This window comes from Amaranthus tricolor, chromosome 1, assembly GCF_026212465.1.
Source record: "Amaranthus tricolor cultivar Red isolate AtriRed21 chromosome 1, ASM2621246v1, whole genome shotgun sequence".
Taxonomy (NCBI): domain Eukaryota; kingdom Viridiplantae; phylum Streptophyta; class Magnoliopsida; order Caryophyllales; family Amaranthaceae; genus Amaranthus; species Amaranthus tricolor.
In genome coordinates, this window is record NC_080047.1 from 36,042,174 (window position 1) to 36,067,161 (window position 24,988).

At 38.5% G+C, this 24,988-nt stretch overlaps 2 protein-coding genes across 4 annotated transcripts in view; one reads left to right on the forward strand and one right to left on the reverse strand.

The window, feature by feature from the left end:
• The window catches only part of LOC130820712 (uncharacterized), a 60,123-nt gene extending 38,796 nt beyond the window's left edge, over nt 1–21,327 (forward strand). Inside the window, exons 1-6 of one of the 3 annotated variants that reach the window (XM_057686194.1) lie at nt 15,857–15,989; nt 17,016–17,224; nt 17,345–17,403; nt 17,489–19,249; nt 19,769–19,925; nt 20,403–21,327. In XM_057686194.1, coding sequence (XP_057542177.1) covers nt 17,107–17,224; nt 17,345–17,403; nt 17,489–19,249; nt 19,769–19,925; nt 20,403–21,043 — 2,736 coding nt within the window. In that variant the 5' untranslated portion in view covers nt 15,857–15,989; nt 17,016–17,106 and the 3' untranslated portion in view covers nt 21,044–21,327. Of the gene's footprint in view, nt 1–15,856; nt 15,990–17,015; nt 17,225–17,344; nt 17,404–17,488; nt 19,250–19,768; nt 19,926–20,402 lie in introns of those variants that run through there. The other 2 variants (XM_057686211.1, XM_057686202.1) reach the window with 2 other exon arrangements.
• On the reverse strand, nt 9,751–10,668 carry LOC130810026 (uncharacterized). The gene has a single exon (XM_057675944.1). It carries the CDS (start codon nt 10,666–10,668, stop codon nt 9,751–9,753), a length of 918 nt encoding a protein of 305 aa, XP_057531927.1.
• Nucleotides 21,328–24,988: the final 3,661 nt, after the last annotated feature.

A 24,988-nucleotide genomic window follows, 5' to 3' on the forward strand; every position in this document is an offset into this window, starting at 1 on the left:
TCAGGGTCCGACTTATCGACCTTTCGGAATATTATCAATACTGAACCACAAAACATATCCATAACTTTCCTATGACGCGGAAGGGGCATTTAGGTCCGTGTCTTCAATCAAACGGATAAAGGCAGATTATACCATACTTAGTTTTTTACGATATGACAGTGTTCCAAGGAGTCCGACTTATCGATCATACGGACTCTCTGAAATATTTCACCTCATACATACGACGGTTTAGAGCAAGAGTAATGCGGCATGACATTCGCCGTATCCATAAGTTGGGTAGCTGAACGCGTAACATTTCATACTTGAAACATTTTTTGTCCTTGGAGGTGCAGTCTAGGGTCCGACTTGTCGACTTCCCGTACGTACTCAAATATTGGAAGACTTGAAACAAACTTCCACTTTCCCTCTACTTGGGGGTCCGACTTATCGACCCGACGGTTGCCCAAAAGTTGGTTAACTGGATACTTGGAGAAATTTGATGTTCCCCCCTCATTGGGGATCCGACTTATCAATCTCCCGGCTATAGTTAAGAATTGACACTTTAAAGATTTTTCAATATTTCCCTTCTATTGAGGGTGACTTGTAGACCTTACGGAACGCGTTGAACACTTAGAAAAATTTCCAACGATTTCCCCTCATGGGGAGTCCGACTTATCTTTTCTCCGGCTCTCGTTTGGGATTCTTCTTTCCATTTATTGTACTCAAGTCCCAAAGGCATTTATTGCTGTTATAAATAGGGTGGTTGGAACAGTTCCCTCTCACTTAATTCTCATTACTTCCTTCAAATTTTACATCGCTGGAAAAAGAGTAGAGAGAGACGCTCTGACAATCTTCATCCTTTCTTCAAACTTCTGAAAAATTCTTGAAGATCTTCAAGACATCTGACAGATCTTCATCAAGTTTCTGACAAATCTCCAACTTTCTTCAAAGGTATTCAAACTTTTTCCCAGATCTTCGAATTTCTTCAAGTTAATCTTCAAACTGTTCTTAAATTTCTTCGATTTGTTCTTGAATTTCTTCAAATTATTCTTGAATGTTAACCTAGGACATTGAATTCGTTTTATGAATTTAGTCTCTATTCTTTACAAGTTTCGCCTACTAATTTATGATTCTTGTTAACATGGATGTCGCGGCTATTCAAGAGACCATAGCTAACTCAGACATTAACTCTACTAACATGTCGGAAACTCCTTTGATAGTACGTAGGCGTCTTAATAAAAAGGGGTTGTTAATGAATGATTCGAACGAAAGTAGTTCGGTGAGAATTACCCCCCATTATGAACCAATAAAAGCCGGGGATGAGTCGTCTGTATCCCCTATATACCCTCCGGAGATTATGAAAACTGCTCCTTGGGAAGTGAGCATTGCTTTCTTTCCCAATTACTTGCCGCGAATAAATCCTGACCTGGAAGGGTTATTGTATATAGATATGGAAAACCTTGAAGGATCAGCCGAGTCTTCTGGAAGGGAGAGTGCAGCGCCAGTTCCTCCTCCATTCTATATTCCAAACGGCGGGCCCCTAAACTACTTCATTGATTTACAGACCAAGAGAGATCTAGACAACCGTCGGGAAGCCATCTCTCAAAAATGGGGTTTGAAAGACAACATAAACATCATTACCCCGGGGAATTATGACACTGTTAGGTTTCCTCCCCCCACACTGTATAGCTGTATACTTTCCCTCTTTTGAGTTAGGACTTAGGCTTCCTCTTCACCCGTTTTTTAGGGAGGTGTTAGAGTTTTTGAACGTTTCAGTGCCGAGTTATACCCAAACGCCTGGGGTTGTATGGTGGCATTTTTGATCTTATGCAAAGTTTTGGCCGTGCCACCAACACTCACCGCCTTTAGATATATATTCAGAGCCCGCCTATGTAATTCTCAATCATACGGCTGCGGCTAGATAACTTTTACCCATCGTCGTGGACTGAAGATAGTCCACGACCTCCCGGATAACCAAAAGGGGTATAGGACTAAATTTGCCTACCTCTATAATTCGGAAGGATGGAATATCAAGACTTCCTTCGACATCAAACCCAACCTTTCGGGTTTCAATAATGGTATCCCGCAATGTTCTCTTAGCGACGCGGTGATAATCGAATATGCAAAGATGGACGTTCAACTGGGAAGGAAACCCATGAACGTCCAGCTCAACTGGATACCCGGTCGTCCTGAGTTGGAGAATGAAACCTCCTCTCAGCATTCGGCATCAGCTTGGCTATCGATCGGAGTAAGGGTTGTCGGACTCCTTCCTTCTTTTTTCTGTTATCTGCTTGCCTCTAACTCGTGGTTTTTGCAGGGATAGCCAAGGAAAATCTTCGAGCAAAAGACCCGGAACTCATGAAAAAATTCAGTGTCATGAGACTTGCTCAAGGGGCCATCCAACGGCCCGCGGAGAAACCTCTACCTCTTCTGCCAAAGGTATAACTTTCTTCGTTCTTCCCGAACTATATTAGATTTCTTTGATTCTTTCTAATTTTTCTCTTATAGGATTCTGCGACGGCGGAAAAGGGGCTGGATGAAGTCCCCTGCGAAGAGGAGGCTCTCCGGCTCCTTGAGGAGAGGAGACAGGTCCATATTCCCGATGACTCTCAGAGGGTAATCCCTTCTAAGAAGAGGGAATCGAAGAAAAGGGAGAGGAAGAGAAAGAGAGTCTCTTCCTCTCATGAAGAGAGTGCCTCAAAAAAGGCCTCGGCGGGAACAACAATAATGTCGGCCATACCTCTGCAAATGAGGTCGGTGGAAGAGGAGGTGGCTTCACCTCAAACCAAGGCGTCCCCTGTCCTGAGTCGGGGCAAAGAGAAGGTGGGGGAGTCGGCCGAGGCTCCTAAAGTGAAGGTGGAAGAGGTGTATCGTCGTCGGGAGGTTCTTCCTTTCCGGCACGACACCCCTTTCACCGACTTAGGCCATAAGGGCATGATAACCCGTTTTAATAGGGCGACGTCTCACTTGATCAGCCAAGTGGATGTTGATCTACTGGATTCCCTTTCCCCCACCGATAGGGTCCGTCAACTCCAAGTTTCCGCGGCTGAGGTAACTTCCTTCCTCTTACATCTCTTTGAGTTTAACTGTTAGATTCTGATTTATTCTTTTTGCAGGCTTTTCTGAGGTTGTCTTTTGAGCTCAACCTCAGTCGCCAAAGTGCCGCGGACAGGGAGACTCTGGCTGCCTTATCCTCCCGCTGCGATGAGCAGGACGAGGAGCTTCAAAAGCTCCGAGATGAACTGCCGAGCTTAAAGGAAAAGCTGGCTAAATGCTCTGAGCTGAAGGAGGGTTTAGTCAAGACTGAGCAGTGGCGGGAGAGGGCGAGGAAGCAACTGGAGGAGACCGTCGAGAGTCCGGACGCGGCTTCTGATAAATCGGCAACCCTCGGCCACGAAATCGGTCACCTGATGGATGTTCATGCTAAACTGGTTCATCAGAACCAGTGTCTTTTGGAACAGGTGTCGACTGATTCGGCCAAACTCAAGACTTTGCTATCCGCGGCTCGGATTTACAAGACCAGCTTAGGGAGACGAGCCCGGATAGCTAGGGATTGGCTCACTTCGGACGAACCGGATGCGTCGAGTTTCTTAGGGAGTCTGACGGCAGAAATGGTGGGCACGGGGTCCACAATTACTGAAGAGAGGTACCGTCTGGCTGCCGCGGAGTTAGGCATTGACTTCGATTCCTTCAAACAAAAGGCATATCTCAAGGGGAACGAAGCTTTGGCCAACCTAGCTCCAATTTTGGACCGAGAGTCGGCGGTACTGGTGGACCCCGACTGGGATGTGGAGGAGGCAAGGGCTTGGTCGGAGAGGGTTGATGTCGCGGCTGAAAAGGAGGCGTTATGCCTTGATCTGGATCAACTAACCCCCTCCCCTCCTTCGACCTCGGGGGCCCCTGAAAACTTGGCGCTTTCCCATTTGGAGAGTTTGTGCTTAGACTTGTCGAATCTTCTTATTGATGAAGGAAGAAACCTCCAGGGTTTGTCCAAGGAGCTATCCGGGATTGAAGTGGAGCCGTTCAATGTTGAAGATTTTGTGAGCTTCACTCCCAGTCTTGAAGAGGGGGCGGCCGAATCTCCTCCGTTGCCGGCCCAGAACGCAGAGGGGGACGTCGACGCCTTTTTGGATAATGTTTAGCCTTGTAATTTTGTAATTTGATTTTTGCAAACATTCAACTCTGTATTTTGAATATTCTGATGTATATATTTTTGAATCATGGAAAGTTTATTCATAGTATCCATGCTTGTTTGTTGAGCCGTGGCTTCTATCGTCTGAGCCCGCGGAATATTTGCTGAATCGTTTTAACAGAGGACACGATTTACTGATGTCACGTGCGGGCGACATCAAGGAGATTTATACTTAGAATATTTTCAGTCCTTAGGCCCCCTTCTGGGGGTCCGACTTGTCGATGTCCCGGTTGGGGGACATCTTAGTGGAAAACTTAGAATATTTTGGAACTCCGGGACCCCAAACTAGGGGTCCGACTTATCGATGTCCCGGTTAGGAAACATTTTTGTGAAAAACTTGGAATATTTTTGAACTATGGGACCCCAAACTGGGGGTCCGACTTATCGATGTCCCGGTTAGGAAACATTTTTGTGAAAAACTTGGAATATTTTTGAACTATGGGACCCCAAACTGGGGGTCCGACTTATCGATGTTCCGGTTGGGAAACATCTTTGTGAAAAACTTGGAATATTTTTGAACTTAGGGACCCCAAACTGGGGGTCCGACTTATCGATGTCCCGGTTGGAAAACATCTTTGTGAAAAACTTAGAATGTTTTTGAATTCAGGGACCCCAAACTGGGGGTCCGACTTATCGATGCTACGAACAGATGGTGAATGCTTGAAATGGTTTTTGGTCTTGGAACCCTATTCTAAGGGTCCGACTTATAGGTATCACAAGTTTGTTAGTGACTTAGAATAATTTGATAATGGGACCCCTCTCAAGGGGTCCGACTTATGGATATTACTGATTTAATAAGATTTGCAATAGATTTTTACCAAGTAATTGCGAACATAGGAGCCGGATAATCTGAAAATGAAACTTCTGTTATAAAGGATTGATAAGAATACAAATGACGATGACAAAAGTGATTTCGAATGACAACGCAACTATGTTGCGGAATGAAGGTAGTCGTGGATTGATGCTGATAAGTTTGTCTCTGTTGAAGCTGCTTACACTGATACTAGCAACTGATTGCCCCTTGCAAATTTTATTAAATGAAGAATTTCTTTAAGTGGTCTCCATTCCATGGACGGGGTAGTTTTCTCCCTTTCATGTCTTCTAGTTCGAACGTTCCTGGTTTGATGATGCGGGTGACTTTGAAAGGTCCGTCCCAGTTGGCCCTTAACTTTCCTTTTTCAACAATCTTCCCAGTAGCTTCGACTTTTCGGAGGACGAGATCATTGACTTGGATACGTCTTGTTTTCACATGGCGGTTGAAGCTACGAATCATCTTCTGCTTTTGGGCCACCGATCTCAGTAGTGCATTTCCTCTGGTCTCTGGAAGTAGGTCTAAGTTTGCTCTTTTTCCTTCTTCGTTCTCGTCGTATGAGTAGTAGGTGACCCTTGTAGAGGGTACTCCTATTTCCACTGGAAGTACGGCTTCGGACCCGTACACTAAAGAGAACGGTGTGTGCCCCGTGGCCTCTTTTATGGTGGTTCGACTGGCCCATAAGATTCTGGGTAGTTCTTCATCCCAATTACCCTTGACCCCTTCTATCTTCTTTTTGATACCATTTAGTATCTCCTTGTTGGCGGACTCGACTTGACCGTTAGTTTGCGGCCTGGACACAGAACTAAATCTGATTTGGATGTGGAATTTGTCGCAATACTCAATGGTGTTCTTGCTGACAAATTGCCTTCCATTATCCGTAATGATCACCCTCGGTATGCCGTATCTTGTGATGATGTTCCGCCATAAAAACTGGCAGACTTGCTTGTCTGTGATCGAACTAAGAGCCTCTGCTTCTACGTACTTAGTGAAGTAATCAATAGCCACAATGATGAACTTGCGCTGCCCCTTTGCTGGTGGAAAAGGGCCAAGGAGATCCATACCCCATTTGTCGAATGGCAGGACGGCTTGCAAGACGGTCAAGTAATTAGAGGGTTTCCTCCCTATCTTTGAGTGATACTGACATTCAGGACACCGTAGGATCAACTCTTCTGCGTCTTTCCGGAGTGAAGGCCAATAATAACCACTTCTAAGGACTTTGCTAATGACCGTTCGCACTCCCTGGTGTATTCCGCATCTGCCTTCGTGTATTTCTCGTAGGATATAGTTTCCTTCTTCAGGAGCAACACATTTCAGGAGGGGATGTGTGTATGATTTTTTATAAAGCGTTCCTTCATGAAGTTCGAACCATTTGGCCTTCTTCTGGAGCATTTTGGCCTGATTCTCGTCCTGGGGGAGCGTTTGATCTTGCAAGTACTTAACGTATGGCCCCATCCATGTTTCAGATCTGTCGATGGTGTTGATCATGAAGTTGATGCTGGGGTTGGGGAACACTTCCCAAGTTATATTACGAGCCGCGGAAGTATCTGCGGAGCTGGCAAGTTTTGCTAGGGAATCGGCCTGGGAATTTTGGGATCGTGGAATGTGCTCCAACGTGAACTTGTCAAACTTTGGAATAAAGTCCTTCACTTGCTGCAGATACATTTTCATGCTATCATCTTTAGCCTCGAATTCCCCGTTTACTTGCCCCACTATCAATTGGGAATCCGAGAATGCGGCCAATTCTTTAGCCCCTGCCTCGTAGCAGATTTTCAGCCCCATCAGTAATGTTTCATACTCGGCCTCATTGTTGGATGCCACGAACTCAAATCTGACCGCCCTTTCCATGCGGACCCCGGCGGAGGACACAATGAGGAGTCCGGCCCCACTCGCCGATTGTGTTGAAGACCCGTCTACATACAATTTCCATTCTCGATTAAGTTCAGCAGGAGGGGGGGAAGTGCTTTCAGCAATAAAGTCAGCCAAGGCTTGTGCTTTAATTGCCGTTCGAGGCTCGTACTCGATGCCGAAGTCTGCTAGCTGGTTTGCCCAATCGGTAACGCGGCTTGACTTATTTTTCCCTTCCAGAATCTTTTTCAAAGGTTGATCAGTCCGAACGATGATCTGGTGGGATTGGAAGTACGGCTTCAATTTCCTGCTGGCCATCACTATCGCAAATATGACCTTTTCCACTTCGCAATAGTTCCCTTCTGAGCCGCGGAATGCATGACTCACATAGTATATTGGGAGCTGCTTCTTTTCCCTTTCCGCCACAAGCACTCCGGATAACGAGTATTCGGAGACAGAGACATATAAGACTAGATTTTCCCCGTTGATGGGCGAAACTAGTTTTGGCAAGGCCGACAAGTGCTCCTTAAGCTGACGGAAAGACTCTTCTGCTTCCGCGGTCCATTCGAATTTCTGTTGCTTTATCGTTTTGAAGAAAGGCAAGCATTTGTCTGCTGACTTTGAAAGGAATCTTCCTAGTGCGGCTATACACCCCGTAAGCTTTTGCACTTCTTTTACGGAGGTGGGGGATCTCATGTTTTGAATGGCCTGAATCTTATCTGGATTTGCCTCGATGCCCCGTTCGTCTACCAAGAAGCCGAGACATTTTCCTCCGGTGACCCCGAACACGCACTTGTCCAGATTGAGCTTCATCTGGTGTTTACGGAGGGTATTGAACGTTTCACGCAAATCCGCAGCGTGCTGAGTTGCGTGCTTGCTTTTTGTTATCATGTCATCAACGTATACCTCCAAATTCCGTCCAATTTGAGATTGGAAAACCTTGTTTACCATCCTTTGATAGGTGGCTCCAGCATTTTTTAACCCGAAGGGCATGACTTTGTAGCAGTAGACACCCATGCTAGTAATGAAGGCCGTGTGTGTTTGGTCCTCCGGCGCCAATTGAATCTGGTGATATCCGGCATTGGCATCCATGAAACTTAGTAGCGCATGGCCTGCTGTGGAGTCCACCAGGCGATCTATTTTGGGAAGTGGATATTCGTCCTTGGGGCAGGCTCTATTCAAATCCGTGAAATCGACACACATCCTCCATTTGCCATTTGGTTTCTTCACGAGAACGACATTGGATAGCCAATCGGAGTATTTGCATTCTCTAATGAATCCGGCTCTCAATAATTTTTCAACTTCCTCTTTGGCGGCCTCGGTCCGCTCTTTTCCTTGATGCCGCAGCTTCTGCTTTACTGGTTTGTGGCATGGTCTTATGTCGAGTTTATGACACATGACGCTAGTAGGGATGCCAGGCATTTCTTCCGTGCTGAAGGCGAAGACGTCACGGAACTCAGCAATGGTGGCCACGATTTCTTGTTTAATCGTACCAGGAAGATCTTTCCCTATCTTTAGTTGCTTTCCCTCGAACATGTCTACTTCCTCGTATCTTTCTATGGGGCGAGGCCTTTCGTGTGTGCTAGGGTTTTCCATATATACGCTCATAACAGCGGGAGCGTCTTGATCTTCCCTTTCCCTTTTGGTGGGTGTCGCGGAATGTCCGCGCTTTAGAGTGTTTATAAGGCATTGGCGTGCCGTTATCTGATCTCCCTTCAGGATGCCAACTTCCCCATCGTCCCGTTCGAATTGCAACAAGAGTTGATGAGGGAAGATTGCAGCTTTGATCTTGTTAATGAAGGGAAGTCCCATGATGGCGTTGTAAGGGAAAGTGAGATCCACTACCGTGAAACGTATGGGCAGGGACCTGCTTTCACTTCTTTCTCCCACGCGCACGGGGAGAATGATCGTTCCTAGCGGGATGACCTGACTTCCCCCAAACCCGATCAGCGGCTTATCGAGGGGCTGCAAGTGCTTTTCCTCAAACTTCATTTTTCTCAAGCACTCCATTGTAATGAGATCAGCCGTGCTTCCGGTATCCACGAGTACCCTTTTAACTTTCATCTGTCCGATTTTGAGGGTGACCACCAGAGGGTCAGTATGGGGCTGTTGCAGCGTTTGAGAGGTCGTGGCATCAAATTTCATGACCGGCCCGCTGGTTACGGTCGTTGTCGGTCTTTTCAGCAGAGTATGGACACTGTCTTTCGCGGCGCGGACGGTAGGATATTCCTCGGTATATCCTCCAAAAATCATGTTGATGGTCCCTTGTGTATGGGAACCTTCGCGCCTTGCCTCTTCCCTCCTGGGGGATCCGCGTCTTTGATTCCACTGCCTTCTGTTTGTTCCTCCTGTGTCATAGTCCCTCTTGTTGAGGAACCTGGAAAGCTTTCCTTCATCGGCCAGCTGATACAAGATACGCTTGAGATCGCGACATTGGGCAAGGGTATGGCCGTGCTCTTTGTGGTAGTCACACCACAAATTGTAATTGCGCCTGTTGGAAGGAGTGGTAGTGGGAGGTGGAGTTGGCAACTTGTCGCGAACGGCAAAGAAAATATCCCTTCTGTTTCGATTAAACATCGGGTCGTTTCCTCCGTCTAACAAATTGCGTGTTCTGGATTCCCCTGCCGCGGTATAAATGTGATGGGAACGCGGGGGTCCCATATCTGAAGGGGGCGCGGGACGACGCGGCGTGTGATTTTTTTCCCTCCTCGGCTGGTGCTCTTCTCTGTTCCTCGAGGATTGGTGGGGAGTTGCGACGTCTTTCTTGTCAGATTTCCGCCTCTTGGGGTCATGTGCCTGACATACCTCGAAGGCCGTGACATAACTTTGACATTGCTTCATGGCCTCCGCAACTTTGACATTGCTTCATGGCCTCCGCATATGTCTTGACCTGGCTTTCCACCAACTGGAACTTGAGCCTTTAAGCCTTCATTCCATTGATAAGGGCGTTTAAGGCGACTGATTCCTCTAAATCCGTCACCTCTAGCACCGCCTCATGGAATTTCTTCAAATAGGAGGATATGGATTCTCCTTCCAATTGAGTGACACTTAGTAGGTGGAAGTTTGATTTCTCCTGCCTTCTTGAGGCTATAAAGTGGCCCAGAAATTTGCCTTCTAGTTGGGCAAAATTGTGGATACTTCCTTGTGGAAGGGAGGTGTACCACATCAAGGCTGCTCCCGTAAGAGTAGTTGGGAAGAATTTACACCACAAGGAAGGATTGGTAGTGTGCAGCACCATCAAGTTCTTGTACGCCATCAAGTGTTCTTCGGGGCATGACGTTCCGTCAAACGCTGCCATATTTGGGATTTTTATTTTCCCCGAGTTGGGAATGTTTAATATTTCAGGAGCCATTGGAGAGATTATCGGCGTAGGATCTCCAGGGAGGATTTTGACCTCAACTTCGTTCCGCGGCATGGTTACAGGACTCGCTGGATGGCTAGATCCTACCAGCTGCGCCCTCTTCCTCTCTTCCCTCCGTCGATCCACCAGCGACTGGATGCTTTCGGATGCCTTATGCTTTTTGCTTTCTAAATAAGTACGGGCATTTTGAGAGGCGGTTTTAGACTCTCTGTCTCTAGGATCACTTCTGCCGAGGCTTGCGTGAGCCCTTGGTCTCTCCCGTCGCCTCTTGTTTCTCTTGCTGGAACGTGACATCTCCGAGTTCCCATCCTGAGATTCGTGGGATTTGGGTGTCTCGTTAGGGGGCTCGATCCGTTCCCGCAGATTTTTTATTTGATATGCCATATCATCCAATACTTGTTGTGGAACAGGATTATTGTTATTCAGGACGACGCGGAGCTGTTCGGAAAACGCAGCAGTGAGGTTTCGTGCTAGCATGTCCAGATCACGGCGGGTCACGGCCTGATTGTTGGCCTGACCTGCAGAAGTGTCTGTATCTATGCTACGCACGATTGCGGTTTGTGTTGGATTTCTTTTGGGAGCCATGACTTTTTGTAACACTCCCCACAGACGGCGCCAAACTGTTTCGATAATGAAACGAGGAAGTGCGAAAGACACTCAAAATACCTGGAGATTAGTGGAAGTGTGATCAAGAGAAGCAACTTGTGGGAGGAGGTGGCTTGAATTCCTGCAAAACAACTTGTTAGCCTTGTCCGGGGGGTGATCTCCCGGAAAACCCCTCCGACGCTCAAGTTAGAACGTGGATATCGGAAATAAATGAATGAACGATTATAGAATGAATGCAAGAAGAGATGTCGGGATTAAGATTGCTAGTGTTTGGGTAGGTTAATGAAGCAGGGTGAGAGCAATGATATTGTAAAGGCTATGTTTCAGATGATCTTTCCTTCTTGATGGCTGCCCCTATTTATAATGATGGAAAGGAAGTTGCAGAAGAAGTGAACTATCATGGGAGTAGTGGGAGTAATGGGAAGAGTGGGCAGTTATTCATCTTGAAACAAGGAGAGCCATGCATTGTGGGAGAGTGGGGAGTTATGGTTTTTCAGAGGTAACTGGCCCATGGGCCATTCAAGGAAGATGGGACTTCCAGAAAAAGCCCATTGACCGAAAGTCAAGGTCAACGGAAAAGGTCAAAGGGTATTTCGGTAATATGATGCTATTTATTAAATAAATAAATTAATTAAAAAACAGTACCATGACAGTTATAAAATATCCTGAGATTCACGTTATACATTATATAATGTGTTTATATGGGGTTCAATAAAGTTTTTTTTTTTATTATTTCAACAATCTTTCTAACATTTTTATTGTGTTGTGATTTCATAATCAAATTGTATAATTTACGTCTGATGTCGTGCCTCCATTGTAATGCCATCATTAGTTGACAAGTGTTGTTGTCTTTGTTATGAGGTTCTTTCTGATCCTGGGACAACTTCTCCCATATATCTTACTTTGTAAAGTTTGTCCATCGCGGTAGTACGTATTTTTCGGGGATTTTCGATATAAAATGATTATGAAGTATGCGCAAACAATGACAACACAATCAACCACATACTTTGAATGTTTTCCATGTACATTTAATATTTACATCCCTTTATAAGTTGATATAAATTACAGTTTGTGGACATTCAGGATTGTCTTCTATCCACACCCAACAACATATAATTGATGAATACCAATTTAGATAACTTAAAATAACAACTTATAAAAGTTAAAATACCAACTCCAAAATGTTAAAAATACAAACCTTTATTTAAAGGTTAATAATTGTTTATTTAAGGTTATGATTAATCATTTTAAGACTATCAATAATATTTTTAAGATTGCAAGTAAAGACTTTTACAATGTAAGTGAATACTGTAAATTTATAAATGATTATTTTAAAACTATAAATAATCCTTTATAAATCTAAAAAATGACTAAGTGATCACTTTAAGATTTAATTAATCACGTTAAGATTAAAAGTGATCATTTTTAAGAATAGAAGTAAAGCATTTAATAAAATAAGAGAGTACTTTAAAATTATCATAAGTAAGCACTTTAAAATTATAATTGATCATTTAAAGACTATAAGTGACCCCTTTAAGAATACAAGTAGATATTAAGAATGTTATTAAACACTTTAAAAACTAATGTAAGTGAATACTTTAAGGTTATAATTAATCATTTTAAGAGTATAAGTGATTATTTAAAAAAAATTAAGTAAACCATTTAAGAATGTATGTGATCACTTCTAAATTAATGTAAGTGATTACTAACAACATTAAAGTTATCAGGATCACATACAATTTTAAAGCGATCACTAACAACTTTTAATAGTGTTCATTTGTAAAAAGTAAGTAATCACTTTAAGGTTATTAGTGATTACTTTTAGACTGTAAGATATCACTTTAAGGATATCACTAACAATCTTAAAATTGTTTCATTGTAACCTTAAAATTGTTTACTTGTAAGCAGGGGCAACTTTAGGTCCATTCAAGGCGCCCGACAGCTTAAGGCATCAAGAAAACGGGGACCTCATACTCAATTACTCATATATTAACAGATTACTAATACTTTTTGCTCCCCTTACTTTTTAGCAGTTTGTGATTACTTTAAGATTATAAGTTATTACTTTAAGATAATTAGTGTCCTCTTTAACGTTGTTACTAATCAATTATGTAGTGATCATTTGAAAATGATCAATGCTCGTGAATGTAAAGAAATACATTTCCAAAATTTATAGAGTTATCAATTCAAATTTATAATAGTGATCATTATAAGCACGTAAGTTATTTCTATAAGATTATAAGTAATCATTTCAAATTTATAAAACACATAATGTACATAATCAATCAGAATTATAATTCAAATTATATGTCTTTTATAACTATATTATAAGTCTAAAGTATTATAATTAACATGTAAATGATTAAATAGTACTAAAAAGATCAATTAACTTGTTAAATAAAATACATTGTTGGTGTTGATTTTGTTGTTCTACGCCCAAAAAGTTGGAAATCAAAACTTGTTGATCAGATTCTACATTTTGCATTAATGATTGATATGTTGGCAAATTAAATTTATTTATTAATTCATCCATCACGGTTGATAACGATGCAGTATGTTAACAAAAACTTCTTTAATGGTATTTTATACTACAAATAAAAAATAAATAACAAAATCCCAATGATATTTATGATCACTATTTAATCGCTAAATTGACAAAAAGTGGCCAGGGTAACAATCTGGCGATGGCCCAAGGGTGGACGTCATTTTGGTGGACGCCAGTGCATTATTAGTCAAATTAGTGTATTATTAGTAGATCATTAGTTGTGTAGTCGTATTAATGTAATATTAATATATTTTAATTGTATTAGTGTATTGTTAGTCGAATTAATGCATTATTAGTATATTATTAGTTTTTTACTCGTATTAGTGTAGTATAATATATCGTATTAGTATATTATTAGTTTTAAAGTCATATTAGTGTAGTATTAATACATCGTATTAGTATATTATGAGTTGTATAGTCATATTCGCATAGCAATAGTATATTATTAATCGTATTAGTATATTATTAGTTGTATAGTTGTATTAGTGTAATATTAGTATATCGTATTAGTATATTATTATTAGTATAGTCGTATTAGTGTAGTATTAATATTTTATTAATCGTATTAGTGTAGTATTAATATATTATTAATCGTATTAGTATATTATTATGTGTACAAGTGTAGTACTAGTATATTATTAATTGTATTAGTATATAATTAGTCGTATTTGTAATATTAGTAAATTATTAGTTGTGTAGTCATATTAGAGTAATATTTATATACTCTTAATCATGTTAATATATTGTTATTTGAATTAATACATTATTAGTATATCATTAGTTTTGTAGTAGTATTAGTCTAGTATTAATATATTATTAATCGTATTAGTGTATTATTAGTCGAATTAATATCTTATTAATATATCATTAGTTGTGTAGTCGTATTAGTGTATTATAGCTATTTAAGCTAAGATTAAAAGAGGTTTAAAAATAGGGCTATTACAATATTAGTACATTATTAATTGTATTAGTATATAATTAGTCATATTAGTGTATTATTAGTCGTATTAGCGTAATTATTAATATATTATTAATCATATTAGTATATTTATTAATTGTAGACACTTATGTATTTTTTTTTAATGCAACAAAATTCCAAAAATGAAGTGGGGAGGGCAACGGCCTTGCTACGGCACATGGTCGTCGGCCACTTAAAAAAAATTAAAAAACAAAATGTTCAATAGGGGCTATGAGCTGGCCACTCAATTTTTTTTTTAATTTGGGCGACGTGTTGGCTACGGGAAATGGTCGTCGTCCCTCATTAATTTTTTAAAAAGAGACGTTGGAAAAGGCTGGCAACGAACTGGCCAAGGGACTTTGTCGTCGCCAGTTTCCCGAAATCTATGGCGATGACTTTTTCGTCGCTATTGGCGACGAACAGGTGGCCGTCGCAGTTTTGTCGTTGTTATTTTAACATTTATTTGTAGTGTTACTTTTGATGTAGTATGAAAAAACTATTTTATTCCATTAATTATGGCTAAAGAAAGATGCAATTTTTTTACACTAATTTTTCTTATTTTCTACCCAAAATTACTCTAGTTATTTTTTTCTTTTTTCGATTAAAATGCATTAAATTACATAATATAGTTTTTAAAAATTATTAAATAGACTGCTAGTATAAATTCCTTTTATTGCGAAACGGTCTCTCATACAAGATGCTTTGTTATCTATTAGTTTTTTTATTCTTGAAAATTTTGATTTGATTTTGAATTCAAAATAAAAAGGATATTATTTATTGGTATTTATTCAACATTTATTAAAATGTAAGAACCCTGTTTTCAAAAAATGTAATTCAAATCGAGTGCATAAATACACTTCAAAACCATTTAAAAAAACCACAAAATATTGAAAGAAACCCTTCTAAATATATTTGGTCCATCATGTTCGAATCTTAAGACACACCACAGCTCCTCCTTTTTTACGTTAACTAATCCCACAAAAAACCAAATTTCTAACAGGATTTTCACCCTTTTCTTATGACTCATAATATTATCTGTGTTCTTCTTATTTTGCATTAATTATTATTTTGGCTCGTTTTACTTATTGTGCATCATTTTTTTTAACAATGACTAACTACTTTCTTCTAATTTTATCCATATATTTTAACTTTCTTATAAATTTATTTATATAAGTAATTTCTTCCTTTTATTTATTATCAATTTCTTAAAATCTTATAATTTTTCTTTGCTTTAAATTTATTGACACAAAAAGGTAAATATTTCTTTTGACTTTTCAGAATATGATGTAAAGTACACGTGTCAGGATATAATATGACTGTCATTCTCCAAATACATCCTACTACTGGTAAATTTATCAGCCACTTAGAATAAAAAGGTGGACTTTTTGTCCCGGTTCCTGTTTTATTCTTTATGATAATAATAATAATAATATTAATAATAATTTGAATCCTAATCTCAGCAAAGAGACGTTGCAAACTTTTTGGAATTATTTTGTTTGTCTTGATTTTTCAAAAACGTTTTTATTTTTTTATTTAAATTCAGTCCTACCTTTTAAATTTAATCAATGCTTGCTCCCCCATTTAATGCTACACAGACCCCAGAAAAATATAGACGTTGCCCACCATTGATAGGAAAGAGAAAAACAAGAACATTCAGATTTTGGAGAATCCTTCTAACATCCTATCATTGTAAGTTTTCATCACTTTCTTTTCTTTAATTGAAGTTGTGAATTGTTTTTTTTAAATGGTTCGTACTGAAATTTAATTTTGTTCGTTAATTTACTGAATCTGCGATAGTGGAAGATGGGTTTTTCTTGATCATGTGATTCAGCAACTAGTTTAATCATAATTTCAACTTAAAATTCTTAGTATGAGAATTTGTAGTGGCTATTTTAGTTAGTAAAATGAGGCCAATTTTGTTACCGTTAGGTTATTTGAATTGTTACTTGTAGTAATTTTCTATTTGAGTAGTTTATTATGCCCCTTCATATCATGAAAGTAAAGATGCATTATTTGATTTTCATTTCCAATATGCGCCTGTGTATGTGGGTGTTTAAAAGCAAATTTGCTGAAATGGGTAGTTGAAAAGATTTGATCTTGTTGAATCTTGTAATCTTTTGATGATTTGATCAAAGGAATTGCTACTTAGTATGTCAATTTGTTTTTAGGAAGGAATGAAGTATGATTAGAGATCAAATAAGTGTAAGGGGACTTAATTTACTGCAGTCTTGTAGTACTGTTATGGCTAGATTAGTTGCAATGCAGAATCTGAACTTTCCTCGAATTGTCCTTGTCGAGGGACTTAAGGTGATGCCTGTAGCTCTAAAATATGTTATATACTCTATTAGTCCTGTGTTCATAACGAATGCACCAAGTTCATAATATTATCAATGTATTTTCTATCGGGGTCTTGAAAGGGATGGGTGAGGAAATTGTGGGTTCCATTTTTTCTTGTTTAGCTATGACATTCTGGATGAGAAGGTGAGGGATTCGGAGGGATCCATTTTCCTTCCCTTCAAAGGAAAATGGAAGCTCAATCCTGACCCCCGCTCCACCTTTTACCTTCTTTCCTTTGTCTAAAAACCACTAATGTTTGGTCAATACAAGCTTGATGATGGCCTAAGTTAGAAACTAAAGTTTATCATCAGCAGCATTCAATATTTGTAAAAATGGCTGTCGAGAAATATGAAGTTTCCATCTTTGTGCTATGAGTAGGTTGAAGATTCACCTGCCAGTGGCAAAACATTCAGAAGTGGACCTGTAATTATAAATGTTAAAACGTGTTTCAAGTCGGTAGATAGCAAGAATGGGTGGTGAAAAGCACGGATCAAAGAGTGGGCGTTATGTTGGTGGCTTCTTACAGCTGTTTGACTGGAATGCAAAGTCTAGGAAGAAGCTATTTTCGAGCAAATCTGACTTTTCAGGTGAATCTAAATTCGTTTGTGTACCTTTGTCGGTTGTTTCTGCAGATGTGCACATTAATTGGTTGCTTCACCGATTTGCTTTGTTCAACCTGGATAAGTTTCTTTTTGTTTCTTGGACAGAAGAATCAAAGCAAGGGAGGAGATGCGAGGAGAGTTTTGCTAGGACAAGAACACTTGTGGTGAGCCTTTATTCAATGTTACAATCTGATGAATGTTTAGCATGATATGTGACTTTAGATGTTTTGACCGACTACAATATCCCAGGACGAAGATGATGAATTCGGAGCATTTGGTGCAGCATTGAATGTGAGAGGAGGTAGTGATTATAGTTGTGCATCATCTGTCACTGATGAAGATGGATATGGAACAAAGGCTCCCGGGGTTGTGGCCAGGCTCATGGGATTGGATTCATTACCGACATCAAATGCAATGGAGCCATACTCTACCCCCTTTTTTGATTCCGTCTCTCTCGGAGAGGCTCCATTTAGAGAACTAAATCTTGATTTATATCACGATCCTCAAATCATGCACCCAAGCAACCTATATTACAGAATGGAGGCTACCATTAGGAATAGTGATATGGAAAGTAGATCTCTAAAATTGCCTGGTCGAGGAATTCAGAAGTTTCAAACAGAAATTTTGCCTCCAAAATCAGCTAAAACCATCCCTATTACCCATCACAAGCTTTTATCGCCAATTAAGAGCCCGACTTTTGTCCCATCTCAAGATGCAGCTCATATTATGGAAGCTGCTGCAAAAATAATTGAGCCTGGCCCATCAGCACCTCCACGAGCTAAAATATCATCTGCTGGACCCTCCGTCCCGTTTAAAGTTCGAGAAATAAGAGAGAAACTGGAAGCCGCGCAGAGACCTAACAAGACTTACGAACCATCAGAAAGGCCTGTTGATTCTAATGCTGCCAAGTATCTAAAAGGGCAGCCGATGAACAAGAGTTTGAATGGATCAGTTGAGACAGCATCATCGTTTAGGACATCTCCAAGAAGGGAGTATAGTTCTGCTGTAGTAGATAAAGGAAAATCAATATCACTTGCCATCCAAGCTAAGGTCAATGTCCAGAAAAGGGGAGGTTTGACTTCAAGTAGTAGATGTACAGGAGAGTCGGAAGCACAGGATGATAATAAGTCGAAAGCAAATGGTTTGAAGTTCTCAAACAGGAAATCTCCGAACCAAAGCACAAGTTCTGTGTTAAGGCAAAATAACCAAAAACAGAACTGCCCTCCACTTAAGGAGAGAACAGCTCCTAAGGCTTCAGCAATTACTACAGCAACAGGTAAAAAGGCTGTTTCCGAGAACACTTTTCATGATCGAAAAAAAGTTTCAACTAGAGAAAATGGGAATTCGAGAACAAGTTCAAGGAGATCTAGCTTGCTAGCGAGGGATAATGATAATGGGGCTCCTTATGCCGGAGGGAGACACAATCCTAGAAAGAAAAGATCAATTGGTGGAAATCTGAACTCCAACAAGAATCAGGTCACTGAAAACATGATGATAGCTAGCAAACATGAAAAACAAAGCCAATCTTGTGTAGTGGCGGATAAGAAATATAATTGGATAGAAGAAAGCCGAAGGAAAGGAACAGATGTCGTTTCCTTTACTTTCACTGCTCCTATTACCCGGTCTCAGCATGGTTTGGAAACTCCTAGACAATTTGCAGAAAAAGGCAATAAGGTTTTCTCTGATGATGGAAGCAAAATGTTGTCTAACTCGGATTTGAAAAGTTTATCTTCTCCGGGATTTAGTGAAATAACAGGTGATGCTTTGAGTAAATTGCTGGAGCAACTAACCTCTAACTTATCGAATTCCCATTCAAGCCTTGTCGAATCGGGTATTTCTAAAGAACCAGCTCAGGAAACTGTTGTGCCTGGTAGTGTTGAGAGCATCACAGGAAAGACTGATGAAAAATCGTCTCAACAAGACCCAGTAGGGACTGATGTAAATACCGATATATACTCAGGATTAATAGCCAATCAAGCTGAACAATTCAAAAGGAAATTCACATTTCAGGTACAAATTTTTTATTGACATCTTGGATTCCATTTTATAGTGACAAACTTCTTTACATCAAAATTTTTATGTTTCATGTCATACAGTTATATATAGGGTTATTATTGCTAGTTTTTATATTTTTGAGTTTTTCTTATGGAATAAATTAAATATTTTCTTTAGAGTATTTAATGATTCTTACGTATATGAGTATATACCATTACTAATATTTGCTTTCTGAAATTGACAGTATATTTTTGCTTAGTGTTTTGCATTATATTTTGATAATAAAGGATTTTTGTGTTGCTGAGGGCTTCAAATAGAGGATCTTATGGGCATTGTTAACATATTTACTCCAATACAGTACTTATTAGTATTAAGTAGAATGATTAAGTAAAATGAGTAAAATGAGTTTTGATTCTTTAATGTTATTTCTGCATCTAATTCGGTTTAACAGTTTATATTACTGAATGGTAGAAGACCAACTTTTTGCACCATTTTATAAATAAAAGAGTGGCTAATAATCTTTTCCTTGATCAGGCGGGTGAAGCAATGGAAGAAGAATACGACTGCGACAAGGCTGAAGCTATAAAATGGAATGATTGTCATTTTCCAAGTCCAATTTCCACTCTAGAACCTTCCGTCTTGACAGAAAGTTGCTTCTCTACAGAAAGTATGCTAAGTAGCATCACTGAAGGTAATAACAGTGCCAGAATATCCCTTGCATATACTACTATATACTGCTATCTAAAACAATAGATTGGTTGTGAATCTATCTGGGTTGGGAGCATGTAGTTCGTGAGTCATTTGGTTCAGTTTCATCTTGATTTGGGTACATTGGTTATGCACAAAAGGAGGTGAAGTAGATTCCGACATGGGTTTGGGCACAGGTGTTAGATTCGACTAATTTATAGAAGAATTACATTTGCTCGACTAATTTATAGAAGAATTACATTTGCTATCGTGTCCTTGTTTGTTTGTACGTGCCCAAAATATAATATGGGTGTTTGAGCTAAAATGAAAAGCTTGAGTAACATAGTTTTAAATGAATTTGAATCATTTTTTCTAGGATTAATTTGACTAATCTAGAGACAAATGCATATTTCTAAACTAAATGAGCCTCATAATCCTAATAATCTAGTCCAATGCTCACATTTGATTAATAATTTTTCAGAGAGCAAACAATGTTCATCAGTTCTGGCTCAAGAAGAGATCGAGTTGAGTTCTTCACAGAAGTTACACACTGCGGAAACTGATACTGACGCATTAGATTCAGCTTCATCTGTATCATCTCAAATTACTGTCGAAAGACAATCCACGAAATCGACTGCGTGGGAATTAGGATATGTGAAAGATATACTCTGCAATGTGGAGTTGATGTTTAAAGATTACGTGGGTGGTCGAACACGAGAGATAGTAAACCCCCACCTATTTGATCAGATGGAAAGACGCATAGGTGGGAAAAAAGATGAGTCTAAACTCGAAAGGAAAATGTTGTTTGATTGTGTTGGAGAGTGTTTAGATTTGAAATGCCAGCGATTCGTAGGAGGAGGGTTTGAAATGTGGATGAAAGGCATTGCAACCTTGAAGAGAAAGGATAGATTGGCAGAGGAAGTTTATAAGGAGATCCAGGTATGGAGAAACTTGGGAAATAGTATGGTGGATGAGCTAGTAGATAAGGATATGAGCAGTAAATATGGGAGATGGCTAGACTTTGAAGTGGATGAATTTGCACTCGGAGTAGATATTCAAGAGCAGATTTTAAATTCTTTGATTGGGGAAATTGTTTCTGATGTCTTGTCTTGTAAACAATAATTATGATTTTGTCCTGTAAAATGTAATTCACATTTGTATCTTTTCCTATAAGTTCATTGATTAATGATGTTTTGCAAACAGAATCGAATCTTGTCTCATTTAGAGCATGTATTAATTTTTTTATGGGGAACTTAGATTCGGTTCTTCCTGCCCCTTCCCCAATCCAACTTGACCGCTCGATGATCTGGTGGCTAGGGTCCACATTTGTATCTTTTCCTATAAGCAAGTTCATTGATTAATGATGTTTTGCAAACAGAATCAGATCTTGTCTCATTTAGAGCATGTACCAATTTTTTTATGAGGACTTGGATTCGGTTCTTGCTACTCCTTCCCCAATCCAGCCTGACCGCCCGATGATTTGGTGGCTAGGTCCACATTTGTATATTTTCCTATAAGCGAGTTCATTGATTAATGATGTTTTGCAAACAGAATTAGATCTTGTCTCATTTAGAGCACGTATCAATTTCTTTATGAGAAACTTGAATTCGATTCCCTCTTTCCCATTCCAACCCGACCGCCCGATAATCCCTAGGGTCTTTAATGGCCAGCCATTTTTAATAAAAACTCTAAACTACTCTAAACTTCCGGGTCCAGTCGTACGCCGAATTTCGGAAACTCACTGGGCCCACTACCGTTGACCCGTAACCGTAAATTAATAGCCAAATGAGATTTGATTGTAACCGAATGTGAACAAGACCAATACAATATATATGCAAGATTGGGTTTTTAAGCTTATATAGTGTCATGTAATCCATTACAACTAACTTAAAATACTAGGAAGGAAAGGGGACATTACAAATTACAATACAGAAGTCAAATATTTGAAAATTCATACTAGCAGATCATTACTCAATAATATGAAGTAGTAATAGTATTAAATAAGATCCAATAATCATAACTTGAAAACCCCAAGTCAAACAAACAATAAGGGCAATTAAGTATGAATTTTTATTTTATACAATGCTAGCAATAAATGATTTTTATCCTTTTATTTTATATTACAATTGTTGGATTCAATTAGTTCAAATCTAATTCCCTTATAATAATTTCCAAAAAAGTTAATATCTTTAGGAGCAGAAAGATCAAAAATAAATTACTTATCAGGTCAATTGGGTACCATTGTTCCGACCCAAATTATTCGAGTAGTCAATTACTAGGTACCCAGATAATTCGGATAGGAAAATAGGCTTTCAAATTAGATACTTGCATATCTAGTTACTTGGGTATCATGTTCCCGATTATAAATACCCATACTCATATATGTGGTAGACTCAAAGGAACAAAGAAGCGTTAAAGTTAAAATTTATTTCTGAAAATTAGGGTTTATTTTGTAGTTAACTTAAAATTGTTGACTTTCAACTTAAGAATATTTTTGACATTATTATGATTTTTTATCTTTTAGTTTTTTAATTTTTAAATTCATATGAATATGTCCTATAATAAATAAAAAACTTTGTCAAATTTATTGAAAACATGAGAATTTGAAAACTTACTACTAAAAAATAAGAACAACTATTTCAGGTTTCTTGTTTTTGGTTTTTCGTTTTCGAAAATATTGAAACTAAAAATTACGAACGATGACGACCGTTAATTACTTTTGATTTTGATTTAATTTGGACCTCCTGGTAGAGAAACCAATATTAATTTCTAGTTTGCAAATAAGACTAATAATAACAAGAAAGTGTAGGAAACATTTCTGGATTAGATTGCAAATAAGAAAAATAGCAAGAAAGAATATGTTTCTGTATTAGATTAAAAGAAAATTGTAGGCAAAGATTGAAATAAATAAGCAATTTTAACAAAAAAAAAAAAAAAAAAGCTTCCAGTAAACTTAATTCAAAAAATAAGTGTCTTTATATCCGAGCTTAAGGTCAGGTATGTTCGCACTTACTAATAGCGAACAAAAAAATTGGTCAAAAAAAGTCAAAATTGTTTGTTCGTAGTTAATAACTGCGAATAAAAGGGAGACAATGTCATAACGTTAGAAGGGACAAAAAAATGGAAATCATGTTTGTTCGTTGTGAACTAACTGCGAACAAACATTTTTTTGTTTTTTTTGTTTCTTCTAATGTTATAACATTGTCTCCCAATTGTTCGCAGTTATTAACTGCGAACAAACAATTTTGACTTTTTTGACTAATTTTTTTGTTCGTTGTTAGTAACTGGGAACATACCTGACCTTAGGCTCGGACATTAAGATGCTTATAATTGGAATTAAGTTTATCCAAGCTCATTTTTTTTTATTAATATTGCTTATCTGTTTCAAATTTTCCAAAGTAGATAGTAACATCCTAAATAGAAATATGATACAGATTAAATGGTAAATTTGAATAGCTTATAGCTTTTAACTTATGGAATTACTTGCTAAAATTTGATATATGACTTGCTTCTTAAATTAACTACAAACTAAGATATTTAGAGAAATTAGTTATTGAATTTAATTATAAAATATAAATGGCTTAAAAGACAAGGAATAGTTATATTTTGATGTGGATGTATATCACAGTGCATATAGTGAGAATTACAATTGAGATAAATGAGTCGTGATTAGCATAAGAAAACAGAGAGGAATTACATGAGCTAATTTTACCTCTTTGAGAACTAAGTAAGTTAAAACTGATTGGAGACGCGGAAGTCATGTCCTACACCTGCATATGATGTATTTTGAATCATTTGTTTTTTTTTTTTAGAATAGACTAACAAATGCGGGAGTGTGGGTTTAAAGGTGGCACGAAAGATTAATGATTATGGTTTGAAGGTGCACTAATAAAACATGGTTATATGCAAGTATTAAGAAAGATTTAAGCAATAAAATGTAAAGCAAACATTGACATTAGATTTAAGGTGGTTCACCATTAATGAGGCTATATCTATCATCTTAGGATAGTGTATCATTATGTGTTTAAAGGATAGAGGAGCTTGAAAGCTCAGTACAATGTTGAAGGAATTACATCAATGGAAAATAGTGTGAGCTATATATGAGTGAAAATTTGAAAAAACTAAGACAAATAAACAACTTAATTCCAAAAATAAGCTTCGTAAAAACTTATTTCCCAAAATAAGCGTCCGTACATCCAAGCCTAGCTTCGGGTAAATCGCTGTTAGTAACAGCGAAAGAGGAAAAGAAAAAAAAATAAAATAAAACCCCAAAGTCGCTGTTAGTAACAGCGACTGAAGGAGTTCACCAGTCAACTCCTTAAGTCGCTGTTACTAACAGCGACTTTGGGTGTTTATATATTTTTTTTTTCCTTCTTCCTCATTCCAGTATACGGCCTACCTTAGCACACAACTCACGACATTTGTTTGTTTTTTCCTCCATCAAAATCACATTCAATCCTTCAAATTAAGTGATAAAATTCGAAATTTGTACCACTAACAGCGATCTGTAAGCTTCCTACATCGACCTAAGGTATTTTTTTATGTGTTTTTTTTTCAATTTTAGAAAAATTAGGGTTTATTTTTGAGTTTTGTTTTTGCTGAATTTTAATCAAATTTCACATTAACGTAGGTTCATAAACTTGCAATTTACTAATTCTTGTTGATCTACAGGTTATTGAGGTATGTTTTTACTATAAATTTTTTTATTTGGTGTTGATTTTAAAATGTATAGTGGTCATATATTTATGAACATGATGGTGATGTTGATTTTGTATGTGTTGTTGTAGAAATGGATTCTTTTCGTGTGACTGTTGTATGCTTTTGGAATGGTTCAATTCGATCAACTAGTAACAACGTTAAGTATGTTGGGGGAAAACGTAAACTGTTTGCATGCAACTCATACATGGATTTGAATGAATTTAAACATTATATATGCTCTAAGATTGGCATTGACACTACAAGAAGTACTGTTAATTTAAGTTTTAAGTACAATCTGAGTGGAGATTTGTTAGCTTTTCCGGTTGAGGATGAGGAGGCTATAGATGCAATGTGGGAGTATTCAAGGTC